The 22784-nt window shown below is 40.9% G+C and overlaps 1 protein-coding gene across 1 annotated transcript in view; it reads left to right on the forward strand.

The window, feature by feature from the left end:
- The first annotated feature begins 223 nt into the window (after positions 1-223).
- The window catches only part of NPFFR1 (neuropeptide FF receptor 1), a 59971-nt gene continuing 37410 nt past the window's right edge, over positions 224-22784 (forward strand). Inside the window, exon 1 of the mRNA XM_018570682.1 lies at positions 224-428. Within this exon, the coding sequence (XP_018426184.1) occupies positions 239-428 (190 nt within the window). The 5' untranslated portion in view covers positions 224-238. The remainder of the gene's footprint in view (positions 429-22784) is intronic.

The following is a 22784-nucleotide window of genomic DNA, read 5'->3' on the forward strand; positions in this document are numbered from 1 at the left end:
AGGGCTTACCATCTAAAAGGAAGGGAGAAGTGATACATGAGGAGGTAGATGTGTGGGGTTAAATGGTTTACTATTAAACTTTTGGGACCAAAACACTAATGTATTATTCTTTTATATTTCAGGACCTGTTGTGCCACCTTTCAACATCAGTTCTCTTGGATTTGGGAATAAGACTCACGTCTCCAGAGATAACCTAACATTCTCCTTCTACTACCAGCACTCCTCATCTATAGCTGCCATGTTTATCTTAGCCTACACTTTCATCTTTCTTATGTGTATGATTGGCAACATGTTGGTGTGCTTCATTGTACTGAAGAATCGTCAGATGCGTACAGTTACCAACATGTTTATTCTGAACCTTGCAGTCAGTGACTTGCTGGTGGGAATTTTCTGCATGCCAACAACTTTGGTGGACAACCTTATTACCGGTGAGTTATATAGTGGCCTATAAGTTAAAGTTATAATAGGAATTTTTTTTACTGGTGTTGCTATTTATCCATATAGTTGTGCACATCATTTTACAAACCCCTGGCAAAATTTGTAAAAGGTTAGCTATTTTTGCTGCTCATTTACCACAAAAAGGCACATGCTATTTTACATGAAAAATACTGCATGTGACTGGATGCTAAGTAATGAAATGCGCATGAGCCCATCAAACCAGCAGGTATTAAAACCCACACATCATGCTGTCAGATCAAAAACAGCAGAGTGTGTGTATACAGATATATCTTCACACAAATACATATATTTATTTTATGTGAGCCAAAATATAGCAGACAGATTGTGAGCTGGGAAGAAAATGTGCAACCATCCACAAATATCTATTTAACTTTACATTTCCAAATTCTTAACAACTTACAGAACAGTTAAGGTCATAAAAAATAGAAACTGACAGAATCTAAACCTAGTCATATTGGCTGTTTTGTCTCAAATGTACCAAACATGCAAGAAATTATAAAAAATCTCTAACATTTACCACTTCCGGGCCGCAATACGTCTATAGACGGCGGCCCGCAGAAGTGGTTAAAACAAGAACACGGCTGCTGCAGCAGCCGTGTTCTTGCTTTTCGCTTTTAATGTACAGCTGCCGGATCGTTTGTTACCGTGTGGCGCCCCCCCACCTGCCGCCGCCGCCGTTGGCTTTCCCGGGCACCGCTGTCCCCATGCGGCATTCCGGGAGTGGCTCGGCAGGTCTCCCCGCAATGATTGGAGAGAGATTCAGCATCTTCCAGCCACTGATCTCTCCTGCAATCACTGGACCCGGAAGTGATATGTATTACATCACTTTTGGTGTCACTCAGTTACAGTTTTCAGCTCTTAGAGCCAGGAGATGAAGCAGATCTCTTTGGGGTCCCTAGGTGACATTAGGGGTCTGAAAGACAGGTCCATAAAGAGGACCTGTCACCCCCTATCTGCTATTAGATAGGGGTGCTTGTTAGCCCCCTATGTGATAGCAATAGGGTTAGTGTAAAAAAAAAAAAGTGTTAAAAAATTTAAGTAACATAAGAAAATGTTTTACAGTCCCCCGCCCCCCACGTGCACACACATACACGCGCCGGTGCGCCTAGTGGAAAACGACAATTATGCTACACGTGTTACATATCGGAGTGAGAGCAATACTTTTAGGGCCATCAATTACAGTTAGCACTAAAATAATGAGCGGTAAAAGCATTTAAAGTGTTCCCTATGGGAAATTTGGGAATGTACTTTTTTTGCAGCTTCATGGGGACCGCAATTTTAAGGCTTGACATGTTTGATATCTATTTACCTGGCGTGACCCCGTCTTTCATATTTTACCAAAAAATTGGGTATTATATTATGTTTCTGTGTACTACATTTTAATTTAGTTTATTTTTTCCTAAAAATACTGGTTTGATGAACATTTGCGCAAAAAACGTACGACATAAAAAATTGCAAATAGCATTTTTTTATTCTACAGGGCCTCTGCTTTCAGAACATATATCATTGTTTGGGGGTTTGAAGCTGTTTTCTAGCCAAAAAATTATATTTTATCATGTGTGCGCAAATAGTAAGAAAATGCCCCGGACAGCAAGACTGTAATGCAGTCAGACAGAAAAAAAGCACTTGGGGAGAGAACAAGTTAAATTCTGAAGTAGAACTTGCAGCCTATAATTTGTGTTTTCCGCTGTTATACATTTAAATGTATAACAGCAGAAAACATAAATTATAAGCTGCAAGTTCAACTTAAGAATTTATTTTGTTCTCTCCCCAAGTGTTTTTTTCTATCTGATTGCATTACAGTCTTTAACCTCTTGCCGTCCGCCCGTTGTAAAAAAACGGATAAACGGCACTGCAGCATTGGCGGGTTGCCGTCTCCAGACGGCATTTTTTTTCTGCTCGCGCGCGCCCCCTAGCGGGCACGCACGGGCAGAAAAGACCCAACCATTGCACACACTGGTTAATGTTAGACATTTTCCAACTTTCTTGCATAGTGAAATAAATCATGCACCAAGCACAGTGTATGCTGCAGAATATAGGTTTTTTTTTGTTTGGTTGTCTAGCAGAATGTTCTCGGCGGAAATTGGAATTTCAATTATTTGAAGACTAAATAGATAAGTGGATATGCTTGGCTTTTCTTTTGGTGAAAAAGTTATTGAAATTATTTAATAAGCTACAGCACTTATCAAATAAAGATGATCTGTGATCCACACTTTACCAATGTGGAAAAATGGGTAACAAACAAACAAACAAACAATAAGGTCTATAAGGCTCAATTAATTAAGCAAAGATACCATGATAAGGAACCCTTATTTTACAAGAAATTACACAGCCAGTATTGACTTAGGATCTAGAACATTGGTATTTCATTATGGCATGGTTTGGTACTGTAACAATGTTCTCATTTATTGTTTCATTCTGACTTGAATTAGAATTCTGTCTGCTGCATTTCATCAAGCACACTTTGTGGTATTTTATTGTTTACCTGATGGACATTTTTAATGTACAACTGATCAGTAATTTTTTAATTAGATCTTTGTGATATTTACGGACATATTTTTGCTGTAGTATTAGATGTATAGTTCTCTAAAAACCCCAGCACAATACATGTGAAGTCTCCTAAGGGTTACTATTGTCATTACTAGGGCTAAGCTACATGGGTGACTTTGTAGCAGCAACATAGTAGCAATTAGTTGCAGCGACAAAATCGCTTGTGTAGTTGGCCTGTATGCATCCTCTCCTGAATAAGTTTAAGAACTGTAAATTTATATCACTTTTAGTTAACATGGCTGCTAAAATCACAGTCTACCATGTAGCTTATCCCTTGGAAGGATTATTGCATATACAGTGTATACATTTGCTACAGCAATTTTGTTTCATCCAACATTTTATATTTTCAGATTTAGACAAGAAAATAAAACTATATAGGAGTTTATCATATGATACACACCAAAAGACAGACAAAAAGACAAATAGCTTAGTGCAAAGCAACCTGACATTTTTGGGTAGGTGAAAAGTCTAATTGTATGGCTGAAACTATGCTAACAAACTGAGGCAAGCCTGTCCACCTAGCGACATCACACATGGCCAGAAACCCCTGTGAAATGGAATACTTCTTCCAGCTGTAAAACCTGATCTCAGGACAGGCAATTAATGGTGTGGGTTCAAGGGGGAATCTTGTTTTTTACTGATCTGCACTTCAATAGCTTATTTTAAGTGTAAAGGTGATACTAGAGGTCTTTTGGACCCCCAGTATCACCTTAAAGAGTACCTGTCACTGCCAATATTGTAAGCCCCCCTATGTGATAGTAATTAAAGTTTAAAAAACAAAACTGTTTTTAACCCCTTCGTGACAGGAGACAGACTGTATGTCTCATCACGAAGTGCCCAAATGACTGGCCACGTACACTGTACGTTACCGGTTATTTGCGGACCTGTAATGCTGGTAACCGCTGATTCTCAGCAGTTACCATTCATTAATGAATGCCTCAGTATTGAGGCATTCATTAATTAAATAGTTAAGCTTTTGTAAAAGCTTCTTTCTTTCATTAATGACAGAATGAAGCAGTTACATACAAATACAGGATCACTAAATAGCGATCCGGTATTTGACAGCTAAGATAACAGAGAGGTAGCAGAGTCACCTCTCTGCTATTAGTTTTGACAGCTTCATAGACGGCCCAAAGTTTACAAAGCTGTGTGATATATTTCAGGCACAGCAATATTACAATGTATCTCTTTGCCTGAAATGTATCACTTCTGATCGTCTGGGCACAATCAGAAACCTTTAGTGAGATCTGTCAGGATCAGTCTCAAAGGTTATTATTAGCTGTTCCAAGTTTGGAGCAGCCTAATAATAACCAAAAATTAAAAAAGTTAATTTATCAAGCAGTCATATTGACTGCTTGATATAAATTGACCCAAAAAAGTGTAAAACAAAGTGAGAAAGAAATTAAGAAAATAAAAATTATATATAAATATATTTTTTATACTATATTATAAAAAATTATTTCTAAAAAATAATAATCAAAACTTGTGAAAAAAGTGTTTTCTTTACGTTTTTTCCTAATTTTTTAAATATTTTATTCGAACCAGGTGAGGCGTTAGGTACACGTTTGATATAAATATATAGCCCTATCTGTCCTCTAAAAAACAATATATAATATGTGTGGGTACATTTAGTAAGAAAGTATATTATTGCCATGGAAGAATCACACAGCAAAAATGTAAAAAGTGTGTCAGTCATTTACAAACAGAAACTGGAAAAAGCTCAGTCATGAAGGGGTTAAAATTAATAAATGTAAAAATAATGTAAAAAATGTTTTTAAAACCCCACGTGAGCATGCGCGCCTTCACGTAAACACGCGTAGGGTGCGTCTACGCATGAAAATGACGGTCACGCTACACATGTTGGGTATGGCCACGCACGCCGGAGTGAGAGCAATAATTCTAGGGCTAATATTTATGCGTATCTCTAAACTGATGACCTGTAGGGGCTTTTAAAGTGTCTATGGACTTTTTGTGGTACTGAAATTTGTCACAGTTTCAAGGACGCACACAATTTTTAACCTGGGCATGTAAGGTATCTATTTACTCGTAGTAACATCATCTTTTATATTGTATTTCAAAAATGGGTATTTTATTGTGTTGTGGGGCATTTAAGTGCATTTATCATTAAATTTTGGGGTTTGATAAGAAGTTGCGCTAATACCGTGCAATATAAAAATTTGCAACTGCAACCATTTTATTCTATAGAATCCTGGCTTTCAGAAAATATATAATGTTTGGGGGCTTTAAGTAATTCTCAGGCCTAAAATGTGGATTATAACATGTACACAAAAAAATGAAAAAAGGCCTCGGTCACTAAGGGGTTAAGCATGATGACCAGCTTCAACCGAATATCTTAAGCCCCATCAGGTTAAGACCACAACAGTTTCCCTTTCTTCAGAGATTCTTCTCGGCCAGTCTTTTCTGTTTGCCTTCTCTACAGAGATATACTTCTCAAATCCTTTACAGTCTCAAAATTACTCATCTCCTTGATGGCATGCATCTTTAGTACTTATTAGAGCATCTTTTTGGTGTTACGACCTCCTGAAAATGAGATGCATAGCCAGACACCAGTTTCTGCCAGTGTTCCTAAGGTATCTTGGGTTGTTGTGCTGCAACCGCCGTCTTCAAATACCACCAGAGATTTTCTATGGGGTTCAAATCAGGTGACTGTGATGGCCACTGTAGAATCTTCCAGGACTTCTTCTGCAACCAAGCAAGCAAATTCCAAATTGGTGGAATTTGAGGTATGATTGGGATCATTGCCCTGTTGGAAGGTCCAATGACACCCAAACTTTGGCTTCTTCACAGATGGCATGCTGTTTTCTCTTAGGATTTCCTGATACTTCAATGAGTTCATCTTGCCTACCACATGCTGCATGTTTCCAGTTCCAGAGGATGCAAAGCAGCCCCAGAGCATCACTGAACCACCACCATGCTGAACTGTAGGCAGCAGGGACGTGCGGTTAGGGGAGGCAGGTGAGGCAGAGCCTCATCTAGTATTATGGAGGAAAAAGCTGTCAGCTTCAAGTCTGAAGCCGATAGCTTTTTCTCTATTCAGATCGGCTTGTTACGGGTTACAGAGCAGGGAAAGCCTCCCCACTGTGTAGCATGTCATGGACAGAGTTGCCTGTTAATTACAGGCAGCGCTACATCCGGCTTTTGAGTTAGTTAGGCTACACAGCAATGGGCTTCCCCACTGCTTGTGTAACCTAACTACTATCACAGCCTCTACTTTTTGTTAGAGGCGTGATCTCTGCAGATGGCTTGGACCAATGGCAAAGCACCATTGGTCCAATCTGTCCAATCAAAAAAAGAAAAAAAACCACTGAGGCCATCAATCTCGATGCCTCAGCAGTGACAAGCAAGTGAGGGAAAGGGAGGCTCCTCCCTGTCTTCTCCCTTCCTCATTCACACTAGCTTGGGGACTGGGTTGGGGGCGGGGCGAGGCTGGCGAATGCCTCACCTGGAACCAGAGGTACCACACGTCACTTGTAGGCAGAGTGTTATTTTCAGCGCATGCTTAATTCTTCTTCCTTCAGACATACCGCTGATCCATAGGGCTGAAAAATTCCAGTTATGTTTCATAGCTCCACAAAACAAAAAACAAAAAAAAGGTCCACCATGTTTTGTTTCCCCCCTTCCACTGTGGAGATAAGAGGATTCTGCCTAATAGAAGTGTCTGACAGTGATTGCCATTTGAAAGAAATGCAGTGCACACACCTCAGAAGGAGGTAAAATAGATATGTTAGGAACCTTGGAGATTCATGTTTTTGAAATCTTTAAAGCAAATTCTTCTAGGGATACCCAACACATCTGCGCATAAATTTTAATTGCAAAGCCAACAATCCATAATGCTAAGCTGCACTGACAGTAGACTGTGTCCAACTAGAAACAAGTGTAAAGTGCATATGCTAGCATTTGAGTGAGAAGGGTTGCATGTCACTGAATACATGTGAAAGCCAACTGTGCTAAATTAAGGTCTCAAGAAACATGGATACTAGACATGTGCACTGCCAAAAAATTAGTTTCGTTTCGTTTCGTTTTAAATTCGGATTTGTGTTATTTCGTTTTTCGGGATTCCGGTGTGAAAGTCAATTTGGATTTGGAATTCGGACGAAATTCGTTAGCGGTAGTTCGTTCGAACGTTCGTTTTAGTTTCTTATTCGTTTCGTTCATTCGTTTGCAGCAAAGTGACATTTGAGGGGGAAAATGTTTTTCTTCAACGAACGAAACGAATAAGAAACGAAAAAGAAACGAACGTTCGAACGAACTACCGCTACCGAATTTCGGAAACGGAAATTTGGATTCATTTGCATTCGTTATATCTGTAATTCGGAATTCGAATACATCCGAATGTCCGAATTTCCGAAAATTCGTCCGAATTTCGATTCGGAACGAAACGAATCGCACATGTCTAATGGATACCCTATATGAAAATACTTAAAACATATACACGTGGCAGCGTCATTAGCCAGCAAGGTGTCCCATGAACCACAGAAAAAAAACAAGGTTTTTGTACGTAGTGCTCCTGGAATTTGTTTGGGTTCTCATGCCACTCCCATTGATGACATGCTGAACTTCCAGCTTCTGCCTCTGGACTCTCCCACAGCTCTGTCCTTCTGTTGGGCTGGGTTTGCCAATGTAGATCAGTGGCCAATAGCAATCCTTCTGTTCCATTGCTAGGAGTAGGCATTCTTTGAGGCTGAAACAACAACCAGTCAAAGTCCTCTTTATTGCTCACCTCTATCTGTGCTGTCCATCATTGGCAAAGGAGCAATGATCTGTAGCTGAGGACGACATCCTGCCAGGTGGCTTAAATGGGTTTTTAAGCTAGTGCTTAGTGTACGTACCTGGAAATCAATTTCTTGGAATTAGGTGAATACAGGATCAATAAGTATTCTGATACACATGGTTTATACTGCTGTCTTCAGGAGGTTTGGGCACTGGCAAACAAAAAAATATTAAAGCAAGCCACTGTATAATCCTGCCTCCAACGGTTATGCCTCAGTTTTGTGAGCAAACAATGCATAAGGCCAAGAACACAGAGGGGCAGGACTTGTCTGGTTTCATAAACGCCAATAAATTGATTTTATGGTAAGCACAAACCTCCTGTTATTTTATTGTTCTTTGAGAGACACAGGATGAGGAGCTTTTCTGAAATAATTGGGATGTCCAAAAAGCAGTCCACTGAAGGGAGGCAACAGCCACAGAGAGCCAAAAGAGCTTAAAGCAAGCTCAATTCCATAGCAACTATGGAATTTGCTACTAAGAAGGAAAAACACAAGAAGAATCTGGTGATCCAGAGCAAGACAAGTAGCACCATTAAAGCTGGCCACACTAGTAGAGTTCCAAACAAACGTTCGTAAGAAACAGCATTCATTATCACCCGCTAATGCCATTAGCCACTTGATGAATGTCAATCAAAATTTCGTTTGACTTTAACATTCAATTTTGGAATGAATGGAGTTTCATCAAATGAAAAATCACATTCACAGTTAGAATTCTGTTCACTCAAGAAAAACTTTATATTCTGCTCCTACGAGTTTTTTGGTCACTACGGTGGAAATCGATCGTCAATCTGACCCCATCAACTAATAGAAAGTTGAAAGAAAGTTATTACACACAAGTTTTTTCAAAAATCTAAGCAACATATGGTCAGCTTTAGGGGAAACTACTATCTGAAGTTAGAAAAAACAACCTAGTAAAGGTGGAGGTGTCCCTTAAACAGAAGGTTTATTGTTACATGACCTATGTTTTGAATGGGAGACAGACTTTGATCTCCTATGAGAAAGTTACAGCTGTGCTAGCTGAGGACAGAGGTTGTTCTACTTCATCAAGAGATCTTTTAGGAGGAAGTGAAATTTAGGCAGTTTGGGCATGCCTGTGTTAAGCTTTTTGTGACAGTGAGTATACCCTTTTCCAGAATTTTGTGTTTCAGAATATGGCCTTCTATGGGTTCTCCATAACCTAAAATTTTTCCTCTGGCATGTTCCAGATTCACTTTGGCATGCAGGCAAGAAGTGTCCTTTGTTGGTTTAAAATTTGTTCTGGAAATTATAGAATTGGGACATGATGTAGATGGATCTAAGTCGAAAAACACTAGGTGGGTTATTAACAAAGTTGTCGAAGGCAGCCGAGTGAATAACCCAGCCGTGGTGAAGTGGTGGAGTACGAATGATTTCAGCCATACATCGGCTGCACTTCGGTTAGCCGAACATGCTCTAAATGTTCAGCTGAGCCGAAGGGCAGAAGGAGTTTGACTCAGCCGATCCAACATCCGGCAGCTCACTTGCTACCATTCCCCCCCTATTCTTATAGGGGCAGTGAGTGAATAGCCGAATGACGCCGAGCGGCAATCGACTCGACTATCCTGCTTGGTATCTCCGTGGTACCGAGCAGAATAGAAAATCAATGAAAAGAGTAAAAAAAAAAAGAAAAAAAAGGAGGTTGAAATAATCTTTTTAAAATGTAAATAAGTAGTACAATTAAAAATTTTTTAAAGTTAAAAAGAAATAGGACGGAGCTAGCAGTGACAGCTAGCTCCGCCCCGACTGTTTCCTATTGGCCGGCACCTGCTAAAGTTTTCTAGCAGGTCCCGGCCAATGAATAACAACTGGGCGGAGCCGTACATGTGCTTTGGCTTGACTAAGCCGAAGTGACACCTGAAGCGGGGTGAACAGCCGGCGAAGGCAGTAAGCCCCGCAAATGACAGATGGGCAGAGTTAGCCATGATTTCACCGACTCTGCCCAGTTGTTATTGTTTAATGACAGACAGGTTATTTGGGGACGCTGATCTGTCATTACAACTGTGCGGAGCCAGCCGTGAGATCACGGCTGGCCCTGCCCAGCTGTGATTTGCAGGGCTTACAGCCGGCTTTTGGCAGGCAGTTCACTCTTTCTGGGTTGTTTCCCCCACATAGCATAATTTACATGGACATTTTAATATGTAAACTACATAGGAACTTTGACATATATAATACCATTTAATGTTGCTCTTCTTCCCAGTATAAGGGTGACTGAATCATGCTCGAGCAGTGAACGCATGTTAAACAGGGGAAAGATCCCATGTGTTTAGCTCTCAAAAAGGTGAGAGGACGAGTGACTGGCATAATAAAAATCAGCTTTCACAACATTGTCCCATATAGATCTATTCTTCCTGAAAGATTGCATAGAGGATGCTAAAAATTCCTCAAGGTCAGGATAACTTTCTTTGAGCATTTTCCAATTACTTTTTATAATCGGATAAATCCTTCCAGAGTGTGGATGAAACTGAGATACAAAGCATCATCTAATTTCCTTCTTTCTCCAATAAATCCCGAGGATATCCTCTATTAGCTAGTTTGTCTGGCATTTCCTTTAAATATTTCTCTCTTATTTCTGGCTCTCTGACAATGCAAGCAACTCTTGAAAGTTGGCTGCGGGGATGGATCTAAATACCGTAGGGGGGTGATAACTACAATGTAAGAATAATTGATTCCAAACAATGTCTTTTACAAGTATATCTATTTCCAGTTGTCCCTCCTTTATATATACCCTTACAGCAAAATAATATTGAGTCTTTATTCCACACCATACATCATAGCAACTGTTGTAAAGACTTATGCTTTTTTTAAAATAAAGACTCACATAGTGGGTGATGCAGGAGAACATTTGTTGTACTTTTTCTATATTAGTGGGGTATCTCTTCCTTACTGCCTGCACTAATATGAATTGAACAATACACACACACACATTATAATATACATATTACACATGTGCGATTCGTTTCGTTCCAAATCGACATTCGGCCGACATTTCGGAAATTCGTAGATTCGGAGCATCCGAATTTCCGAAATATAACATATGCGAAATCATCCAAAAGCATCCGAATCTGAAATTTCGGCCAAATCCTGTGCATGCACTGATAACATTTAAACGGTAAAAACAAAGAGAAGGATTTTAATGTCCCTTTAATAGTAAAGACTAGAGCACAGCAACCAGAAATGACAAATGTGCCAATTCTGCTACCCAACCTCAAGTTGAATTTTCTAAGAATGAGGTGAAACATGGATATATATATATCAGCAATAGGTTGGACTTGATGGACCTATGTCTTTATTCAACCTCAAATACTATGTAACTATGTAACTATGTAACTATGTAAGTACTTCGTTGGGCCACGAGATGACTTCACGAGATGACTTTGTTGGGCCGCCTCGTGACTCCACAAGATGTTGAAAGGTGATACGAGGAATCTGACACTGCACTGTTGCCCTTCTGTTGTCTTGTACCAGTCTTGCCACTCTCCGTTCTGCCCTAACATTGACTAGTGGCTGACGGCCACAATTCGCACGTTCAGACCCAGATTTTCGGCTGACAGTCCAGTCTTTAAAAACTTTAACAGCTGCTCTTGAACATTTAACGAATTCTGCTGTTTTGCTGAAACTCGCTCCATGGCTACGAGCGCCAACAATCATTCCACGTTCAAAGGCTGTTAAATCGCGTTGTTTACCCATATCTTCAGAAAAAAATCACTTCTACTGTCGTGGTAAACAACCTGCTTCCCTATTTATAATGGACTGGCCCTCTAGCAACTTCAGCGCGAAATTATAGCTAATTTTACTACAAACGTCAAATAAATATATAATGAATAGTGTAGCAATATGACATATAAAACAAAAAATAATTATGGATGACAAACAATCATCCAAAATACTCTTGTTCCTAAAAGGATACATTGGGATGCAAACAATTTAACCCCACACAGATACCTCCTCATGTATCACTTGCCCACCCCTTTTAGATTGTAAGCCCTCAGGAACAGGGCCCTCATTACCATCTTGTCTTAAATTGTATTGTGATTGTAATGTCTTCCTCATATTGTAAAGTGTTGCACAAACTGTTGGCGCTATATAAATTCAGTATAATAATAATATAATGATAGAGAGTATAAATTGTACCTTCAATTGGTGGTGATTGAATATAGTATACATAGTTAAAATTTCCTAATGACGTGAAATAAAAAAAATATAAAAATATGAGCTAGTGGTACGACCCAATAAAATACCCAGTGTGTAAAGGTGTACCAAGTGTGTAAATGTAAACATACTGTAAAATAAAGTGAAAATGGGCTGGGCTCAATAAGAAAAGAACAAAGTATCAGTGAAAGTATTAGTGAAGCTGGTAGATGGAGGAGGCTGGGATCCCCTGAAACACATTGGAAGTTGTGCTTTTGATCCTTGCTGATAATAATAGTGAGAGCAGTGATCACTGCAGAGCCAGTCTAAGCGAAGGGTTTTCCGCACCTGCCGGCCGGCAAAAGGGGTGTGCTATACTGGACCAGATTGACTGAGGTCTAATAAAGAGGTGAGAGGCTGTCTTCTGGGGATACTCACGAGTGCCGATAAAGGTGGTGTTTTAGAGTTTGAATAATAGCAGCGCTGGAGGAATGTTGTTACTCTCACACATGTGAACACTTAAAGATCAATTATCTTTAAAGCAGGATTCTTTTGGAGTGCTACTATGTTTTAATAACCTTCTTGGATATATAAATAAGGTTTACTTGGACACATATTGCTACTTATTTTCAAAGGTGGATTTATTTATGTTTATGGTCACATTGTAACAATTGTTATATTGTTTATTTTTATTAATTATAGCGTGGCACATAGGTTTGAGATGTTAGTATATAGTACACAGATTGTTAGTGCTGCTTTAAAATTGGGTAGTACTCTACAAAACACTAAAACAGTCCACAGGCAACTAAGATGTGATATATAACCCTTATGAAATAAAGGCTGCTTTATATCAAATTACGCAAATCCACACACAAACTTAATCATAATGAAAAAGTTATAAAGACACTGGGTCACACCAAAGGTTGTTACACATAAAATTGGAGGTTAGCTTGCTGCTAGCGGACACAGAAAACAAGGGACTAGAAAGTGCCAAAATACAGATTCCAGCGTCCGAAGGACACATTATAGGTGCATGTTATCAAATTCAGAGATTCACTCAGAAAACAGACTTTAGAGCCAGGGTCACTCGAAATTGTGACACCATTCTAGATCTAGGAAGCACTCCATGGTTAACTAGATTATTGCAAAAGTTTGTAAAACACCATAATGTAGAGCCCTACAATCATATGTTCACAGAACAAAGATTTGATCGCTAAATCTGGAGGCTTGCATACCCTGGAAGACATCAGAGTCTGGGTTATACCGAGACCACTGGCAGAACTACCAGGGTCACAGCAGTCGACCGGGCCCTGGTGTTCCACCTGTGGGGGGGTGGGCGCAGAGAGGAAGAAGAGGGACCCCCGATAGTGCCGCTCCTTCCCCGTCGTTCTGCCACCCGCACCATGTACGGGCGGCTGTGCGGGCATGGAGAGGCTGTCACTTGTCCAGGCAGCACATTTTGCTGTGTGAGGACCCTCTCCTCTTAGTCCCGCCCCATGGCCATCGATACACGGAAAAAAGTCCTGCATGAGAGTCAGGTAAGTCTGGACCGGGAAGGGGGGTGCGGGGGGGAGCTGGTGGTATTCTGCATTACTGTTTTTTTTAATATTATGTATTGCTGGGACTTGTAGTCCTGCATAGCTGGTGGTATTCTGCATTGCTGTATAATGATTATGCAGCAATGCAGAATAGCACCAGCTATGCAGGACAAGTCTCAGCAATACATTATATTTTTAGGTAGGGCTGCACCAGTCAGTGCCAATACTGGGCATTTTCACGAGTACTCATACTCGTGAAAATGCCCCGATACTAAACACAGATACCGGTGTTCTGTTGCGAATGCCGACATAGTCGAATTTGCTGTCCTCAGCATTTGCGCTTACTATTATCGAGGAAACAGGGATTTATTGAGAAAGTATTTAGTTTAAATCGTTAATTGTGACCGTTAATAATATCCCATCCATCATTTACTGCCATGGATGGCATATTATTAACGGTCACAATTAACAATTACAAACTAATACTTTGTAAATAAATGACTGTTTGCTCGTTAATCCCGTCTATGCGTAAGCGCAAATATTGGGTCAGCGTTCTCTACAGAACACCTGCACTAAACTTTTAAACTGAAGCGGCTTGCTGGGGATCTCGGCAGCCTTCCCGTTAACCACGCAGTGCCATGGCGGTGGGGGTTGGGGGGGCCCTTCGTAGGTTTCTTGCACCGGGACCCTGAAGGTTCTAGTTACGCCTCTGACCGAGACTAAGCCACTGCTCTAAAATTAAAGAGCGCTCTGTGGCTAACTAACACAGTATACACAGGACTGGAAGTGCCCTAATGTAAAGCTCAGTGCTCACATATCAAGTTATGTGGCCAATCGTTTAAGGCCCCTTTCATATGGGCAGTCCGATCAGGCCTGCCTGTAAGTTTTTCAAGTGGATTCGATCGGATGCCTAATTGCAAGATGGAGTAAAAAACTGTACAGACACGGATGTTACAGTAGTGTATGGATCCTATCTTGATCAGCTTGTGTGAAAGGGGCCTTATGGCATACTGGCATAGAAAATAAACAGAGACTGGGTTACATTGCTCTTAAACTGGAGACTGCAGGTCTGGAAGGCACCATGATGCACCTCTCAGGTCTCAACTGTCACCTATCTTGGCCATTTTGGCTATCTTTGCCATTTTAGAGGCCTTAACTAAAAGCAAAACATTTCTAAAGACAGAAAAAGCCAAGTAACAAAGATGCTGCAGAGGGAACAGTAAATTAGGCTTATTTTGCAGCTTTGAGATATATGACCATGCTACAACCAAGAACTTTCTTCCGATTTGTAAAGATTTTTCTCAAAGGTGCAATAACATCTGAAATAAATAAGAGGTTACATCTGTTAATGTTAACAAATAAAATAGTTACTGTAGCCTCCTGGGGCACCTTACAGATGGTTGCGGATAGAGACCTGCAGTTTGCAGCAATCGTGGCAGAACAGAGTAAATTACATGGTAACTGAACTAATAGTATAAATGCGGAAGGTATAGACAAGTTATATATGGCTTTAGTCCTCAAAAGGAAATCAGCCTACTGGGAGCCCATAACCCAGTAGATATAGTAGGCTTTATCCTGGGAAAGGAGGCACAGTGTAACACAACTAAAGCACTAAATTGTATTTACTGGGTGACTAAGCAAAAATGACAAAAGATAAAATGTACTCTAGGATAGTGGCTCTTTATTCCAATCAACAGATCTAAGTCAATGGCCACCAGTCAGATGCCCTTCACAACTGAAATTTAAAAAAAAGAAACCGGAATGGCAAACTGCATCCCCAAATTTTTAACACTCTAGGCCAGGGCTCAAAATTTCAAGTCCTGATCTACTAGCCAGGCCTTAAAAGTTACTCGCCACTAGTTTCCCCACCTACCCCCTATCCTGCCCTGGCCTTAACTCTGCCAGGTGAGTGGTGTAATGCCGAATACAGAGGCCCGCTGTGTGACGCAGAGTACAGAAATCAGTAACAACGCAGAGTGGAGAGGCCATTGGTGTGACGCACAGTACAGAAGCCAGCAGTGCAGAGGTCAGTAATGTAACGCACAGTGCAGAAGTCAGTAATGTAACGCACAGTGCAGAAGTCAGTAATGTAACGCACAGTGCAGAGGTCAGTAATGTAACGCAGTGGTCAGTTGTGTAAGGAAGAAAGAAAAGGGGCTTACAGTGCACTTAGCTGATGGTATTCAGGTGCCCTCTTCTTTCTCCTTTCTCTGGCCAGGCCAATAGTGTCTTTGCAGTCTTCCTCCCAGCCTATGGCAGCTGAGGTGGGCGGAGGAAGCTGCAGAAGACAGTCGAAGGGAAGACTGCTGCAGAGCGGCCGAGGAGGAGAAGAGAGAACAGAAGCAAGCGATTGCCGCAACGGTAGTGTCCCACCCCTGGTCCTGCCGACGGCGCACCCCCTCGATGACATTCCACTCGCCCCCATGCAATTTTCACTCACCAATTGCGAGGGGGCGAGTGGAAATTTTGAGCCTGCTTTAGACAATGACTAGGGGTTACCTTAGAAAAATTCATCTCAGACACCACACTAAGCTCCCCTCCCCTGGATAGAAAAAAAAAATATACATAACTGTCCGTTAAACACCCTCTGACTGCCAATACACTAAGGAATTTCTCTACAACCTGCCAAAGACACAATCTTTCCATGGGCATCTAAACCCTAGTTAGGCAAAACCCTGACTTCCCCCCCCCCAGAGGAATGACACCACAAAAGAGAGGTGTCAACACCACTAGAATCAACAGAACTCTTTTAACCAAGGTTCAATAGACAAACCACTCTGGTCATACCTATAAACGCTTCCTTAACAATCCCTCCACTCAAAAAATCAGTAGAACAGGGATCTTACAATCACTGAAAAATTCTATACACCAGATACTCTACAAAGACAACTAATCTCAGCCTTACATTAGATCATGTGTAAAGCTATGTAAAAACAAAACACAAGGGACGGCACCCTCATCTCGTGAAGCACGTACAATTATTTTTTTATAAACACAGGTTAAAAATACTCATATATACCCATCACGAATGCATACATGTGTGTGTTACAGGATGATTAGCAATTAAAATCTTGCATGTGGAAAAGTTCATACATTAGTGTTGGTCAACTAATCATACCGGACCAGCCAGTGGATGTAGCCAGACTAAAGCGTTTCCAGGGACTACCCCCTTCATCAGAATGCTTAAAGCTACACCCCCAAATATAGGCTCAGCATATAAGAAATGGGAACGAGATTTAGACATTCAGCTAGTGGAACAGGTCTTGGAAGAAATAAACATCCTTAAAAATGGCGATACCCAAGAAAACAATTGTAAATTCACAAGGAGATGGTACAGAGTACCCCATCTACTGCATAACATTTTCCCAATCAGTGAAAGTACATGCTGCATATGTTGAAAGGGGGAAGGTTCCTTTTTGCATATGTGGTGAACATACCAGTATTTGTAGCATTTTAAGAGACATGCTGGACCCTACACTGCTCCATATGTTATTTCATTATACCTGTACACCATAAATATACACAGATGATCCTTATTTCACTTATTCAACACAGCCAAACTAATGATCCCTACCTATTTTGAAGTAAGCCCACAAACCTAGCTTGTAGGACTGGTACTCAAGAGTAAATAAGCTAGCTATGGCGTGGAGCAATCTAGACAAATTTAACAGAGACAAATTACCCAATATATTTAAATGTAGTCTTGCTGGCTACACTAGTGAATACAGTCAATTTATGCCATTGACATAATTACAAGGAGAAATAGACAAAACAGCATACACTACCCTATCCCTCCCCATTTACAAACTGCAGGAGAGGGAAAGTCTTTATGACCAATCCCAAATTTCCTTATGCCCCCTACCATTTTTTTTATTCTTTTACTTTTCGCCTTTCTGCCCTTACTCCTCCCACTTTTATCTCCATCATCTTCATTGCCCTCAGAAACCACCTCCCCTCCTTTTCTGACTCCTCTATGTTTTGGATCACTGCACAGAACACTTTGCCTTTCCAAATAACCACAATGCCTTAATTTAGAAAGAATGTTCTATAAACGGTGTTCCCTCCTGACAAGTCAAATACATATTGTACCTGTTCAAATTATTCAGATTGAGTGTTCAGTTCTTCATTACTAGTTTCTAGCCCCCAGCTAATGCCAAGCTTGACAATTTGTGAATGTGCTTTGCAAAACAGAATCAAGTACTTTCTTTGTTGTTTATTGGATTATTGTGCAAATCAAACTTATTTATTATCTAAATGGTTTGTATGAATTTAGGGATACTGAAATCTGTGTACGCGAGTCATTTTTTTTCTCTAAATGCAGCAGATTGTGAAATGATATATTCATTGAGTATGTGTGTGTATATATTTATATATATTACACAGTAGTGTAAAAAAGTAACCAGTCAGCATAACAATAGTATAACAATCATCATCATATCTATATGTTGAAGAGTGGTTTCAAGCTATGCTATCATTCTTGTGCCCTAGGCACTATGAAATAAACAGAAATAAATTGTACATGTGTCAGGGCTGGAATAATGGGCCAGGTGTGGAACCCCTTGGCAGGAACGAATAATGTCCAAAAAGTGCAGTACAAAAGTATAATCCAATCGGGTAGTCAGGTCCAGTTCCGGGTCGTGGCGGGCAGCAGGAATCGTAGTCGAAGGGTCAAGCAAAATGGTCTTTAGCCGGGAAGTCAGATCAAACAACAGGTTCACAGGAGGGAGCTGGGTGTTCACCATGAGGCACTGGCGGAACTACCAGGGTCGCAGCGGTCGCAATTGCGACCGGGCCCTGGCGTTCCGCCACTTGGGGGGGCCCAGCAAGGAAGTAGTGGCCCCTACCCTGCGATCGTGCCGCTCCTTCCCTGTCGCATGCCACCAGCAGCATGTACGGGCGGCTGTGCGAAAGGGCTGGAGATGCTATCACTGATCCCGGAGAATGAGCTGGCCCCGCCTCTTAGGGGCGGAGCTAAGAGGGCCGTCTCTTAGCTCCGCCCCCTGGCCGCCAAGACGAGGAAGAGGGCCATGGGCCTGCAGGAGAGGGAAGGTAAGTTTGGAGTGGGAGGGGGCGCTGGGAAGAGAGAGAGTGTGTGTGTGTTGCTGGGACTTGTAGTCCAGCACAGCACGAGTAGCACCTGTGGCTTGGAATGGCGCAGGTGCACTACACGCGCGCAGCTTGTGTACCGCGCACATGCACCCGGCGCGCGGCTTGCGCACATGCACTGGCCACACCAGCGCCAGATGCCCTGCCAGGGGGAGGAAGAGGAACTACCTGTGCCCGATGCCCGCGCCTGCGAACCTGAGGAACAGCCCCCCTGGGTCCCTGACAATATGTCACTGCAATTGTAAACGGCTATAAAATTTATGGATACATCTTAAAGAGCCTCTCTATTCAGAAAGAACTATGTACCAGTAAGTAATAAACAGTTGAACTGACTTATGTATTCATACTGTTTGATTAGTTGGTAAAAGTTTAAATATTTCATTTATAACCAGAACTGTCAGTCTGTTTTTTAGATATAATAGGGAAGGTTAAAACCCCTAACAGGTTATTTTTTCTTCCTGTGTCCTGCTGAGCAGATTGCACTTCACTTCCTGCCCTGGAGACAACAGAAAATTGGAAGAAATCCATCCTAAATAAGCAAAATTCACATCCTATAGAGATTTCACAATGTCCCCTCATTAATTGCACAGATGTCAACTCAATGTATGCATTTCCTCTCACTTTCCGACATGGTGACAATGGTCACTAGGACAAAAAAAAAAAAAGAAGTGGTAAATCCACCCAACAGTAACAGCGACAGCAATAAAAACCTGACAAAGGTTCTAACTTCTTCCTACTCCAAAACTATGAAAATATTTTCCTTTACATACATTTTTGAGGGAAACCAAAGTCAAAAGCTTGGGCAATCCAAACTGAGCATGTGATTTAAAAAGTCATAATTAGTGGCTGCTTTTAATAAAAGCTGTATGTGAGAATATATGTAGAGATACAGGTAGCTAAATCATATGAAAAATATGGACAGTTCAACCACCAAGTCTAACCACCCACACGCATCCAACCCCGGTGCCTTGATGTGTGAAGCCCACACTTGTCACTTTGCTCCTACTGAAAGCTTAACAGTGGGCTAAAAATATATATTTTTTTAAATACCCCTTTAGTGGGCCCCCGGCACTGCCAGGGATAACTGTTCAATAGAGGAAGAGGCTGTACCCAGATAGCAAGTAATTGGGCTGCAAGTTTGAAAATGGAATTGCTAAACTATTGCAGACTTGCCAAGCTTCATAATTTTGTTGCACAATTACAGCAAGTCTGCATTGCAAATCTCCAGACCAGCGAGCTTGCAGAGCTCTTGCCAAGACCTGCAGGACTTTTGCTGTAGACTTGCCAAGCAAATTTGCTACAAATTCATAAAGTGTCAACTAGAACTTGTGCTGCAAGTGTTCTGCAAGTCTACAACTTGCCAGGAATGTGTGCAGCAAGTTAACAAGAATTACAATTTAACCCTTCCACAAGTTTGTGGCAAGTTATCCTTGCTATCTGGGTACTTACCTTGTTTCCCACTCTGGTGATTTCAGCTTCTTCCTGATTCTTCGTGCTGTGGGCGGTCACTTGGCATCATCCCGTAAATCGCAGGACTATTAGACCTGCATTGTACATAAAAGAGGCAAGCATGTCACCGTGGTTGAAAGCACCTTACAGAGGAGGTTTTAGAGGACTGATTACACAGATGGAGGGAGCCCACTGGAGTGAGAAATATGGTATTATATCTTATTCCTCTCCCCCTAGGCACTGTCCGCATGTAAAGTGTTTACATACATGGAGCAAAAAATAAAAGGCAAATTTACAAAAAAATATATATTTTTTTAAATACCCCTTTAGTGGGCCCCCGGCACTGCCAGGGATAACTGTTCAATAGAGGAAGAGGCTGTACCCAGATAGCAAGTAATTGGGCTGCAAGTTTGAAAATGGAATTGCTAAACTATTGCAGACTTGCCAAGCTTCATAATTTTGTTGCACAATTACAGCAAGTCTGCATTGCAAATCTCCAGACCAGCGAGCTTGCAGAGCTCTTGCCAAGACCTGCAGGACTTTTGCTGTAGACTTGCCAAGCAAATTTGCTACAAATTCATAAAGTGTCAACTAGAACTTGTGCTGCAAGTGTTCTGCAAGTCTACAACTTGCCAGGAATGTGTGCAGCAAGTTAACAAGAATTACAATTTAACCCTTCCACAAGTTTGTGGCAAGTTATCCTTGCTATCTGGGTACTTACCTTGTTTCCCACTCTGGTGATTTCAGCTTCTTCCTGATTCTTCGTGCTGTGGGCGGTCACTTGGCATCATCCCGTAAATCGCAGGACTATTAGACCTGCATTGTACATAAAAGAGGCAAGCATGTCACCGTGGTTGAAAGCACCTTACAGAGGAGGTTTTAGAGGACTGATTACACAGATGGAGGGAGCCCACTGGAGTGAGAAATATGGTATTATATCTTATTCCTCTCCCCCTAGGCACTGTCCGCATGTAAAGTGTTTACATACATGGAGCAAAAAATAAAAGGCAAATTTACAGTGTACAAATCAACTTGGTGTCTCTATGGGAAAATCTCTAGATGTTTATTACAAGGGTGGAATTGTATTGCATGTAATGGGTAGTCTACTGTCTAGAAACAACAGAAGCAGAGTCTGGATGCTGAAACATGTGTGGAATAGCAACAATAAAGTAAAGACAGACAAGAAAACCGAGGCTGATATTGTTTTAGGCATTCATACTTTTTTATTAGCAATATTAAGGCTGCTTCTTAGCCTTTTAATTTTTATGGAAGCAGTAAGGGTGTACTTGGTTTTTCATACATAACTTTATAACTCTATTTAAGCTTTATGTTTGTAAAATAAATAATGACACAGTGTAATATGTCATGTGTTGTTCATCTGAGGTTGTATTTACCTAATTTTAAGACCTGCTAAGGACCAGATGATTTTTATTATGTCCTGATATGTAAAACCATATAATTCAAAGAGGGTCTACTTTCTTTTGCACATGACTGTATATGCTGCAGCTTATAAGGTCTCATATGTGATGGCTGGTAAGATATACTGGGGCTTCTTTGGAAGGAACATAGGATTTCACAGGCCTACCTGAACATGTGCCATTGAAAGGGGTGGATGTAGACCCTCCAAACCCAAACTCTCAGGTTTGCTTTCAGGTTGTATTATGTACTAATTGACCACTCTTGCCTGGTGCTACAGGTATGAGTGCAAGTATTGGATGGAATTCCATCTAGCAAGAATACTGGAAATCAGGCAATGTGTCGGAAGGGCATGCTGTCCTCCCCAAAGCATGTGTTTTAAGAGTTGGCAATGGGAGTTAAGTCTCTTTGTCAGGATCATTAGTTCCAGTAGACAGATACCTTTTGAGGAATTATTGCAAATTTAGGACCTTTTATTCTTCAAAACTAAAAATGTTTTGGCTTGACATACATTTTAAACATTATGGTGCTGGGGTTTATATGCATCTGTGAGACCATTGCTTGTAGCACAGTATTTAAAACATATTTTGTAGTTACAAGAATTGTGGCATATGAGTTCTGTGTATACAGCAAGTAGGCCAGGTTCAACTATGTCCCATATAAGCCCCTTTCACTGTGAGCACAATGTGGCCATCTCCAAATATTTACTGTGGCAATCATAGCATAATTATTTACAGTGGAGTGCCAAAGTCTTGCCCCAGGGTCTTGCATCATCCGAGTAAACACCATGCACAGAGCATGGAAAAAACATTACAGACAGGTAAGGCAGATGCTTTAATAGGGCATTTAAAAGCCTACCTGTTAGCAATGTGTTTTGTTGCACTTTAAACAATAAGATGTGCTTTGTTGAGATAAAATATACAACATTGTAACCCGATTAGATTTATTTAAAATACACCACAAAAAAATGTATCCCCTCTAAAATATTCCACAATATTCTTATGAATTCTAGAATTCAGGATCAAGCATGACCATCTCCAGGAATAAACCCAAGTAATTAGTCACATGTCAGTAAATCAAGCTGTGCCACTTGTAACAACATATGTAAGAATGCAAAAGAAATGAAGTGATAGGGAGAGATATTAACCCCTTCATGACTGAGGCCCTTTTTTCATTTTTTGCACCCATGTTATATTCCACATTTTAGGCCTGAAAATGACGTAAAACCCCCCAACATTATATATTTTCTAAATGCCAAGACCCTATAGAATAAAATGGTGGTAGTTGAAAATGTTTATGTTGCGCAATATTAGCGCAACTCCTTATTAAA

The sequence above is a fragment of the Nanorana parkeri genome, unplaced genomic scaffold (genome assembly GCF_000935625.1).
Source record: "Nanorana parkeri isolate BGI_ZX_2015 unplaced genomic scaffold, ASM93562v1 scaffold1575, whole genome shotgun sequence".
NCBI lineage: Eukaryota > Metazoa > Chordata > Amphibia > Anura > Dicroglossidae > Nanorana > Nanorana parkeri.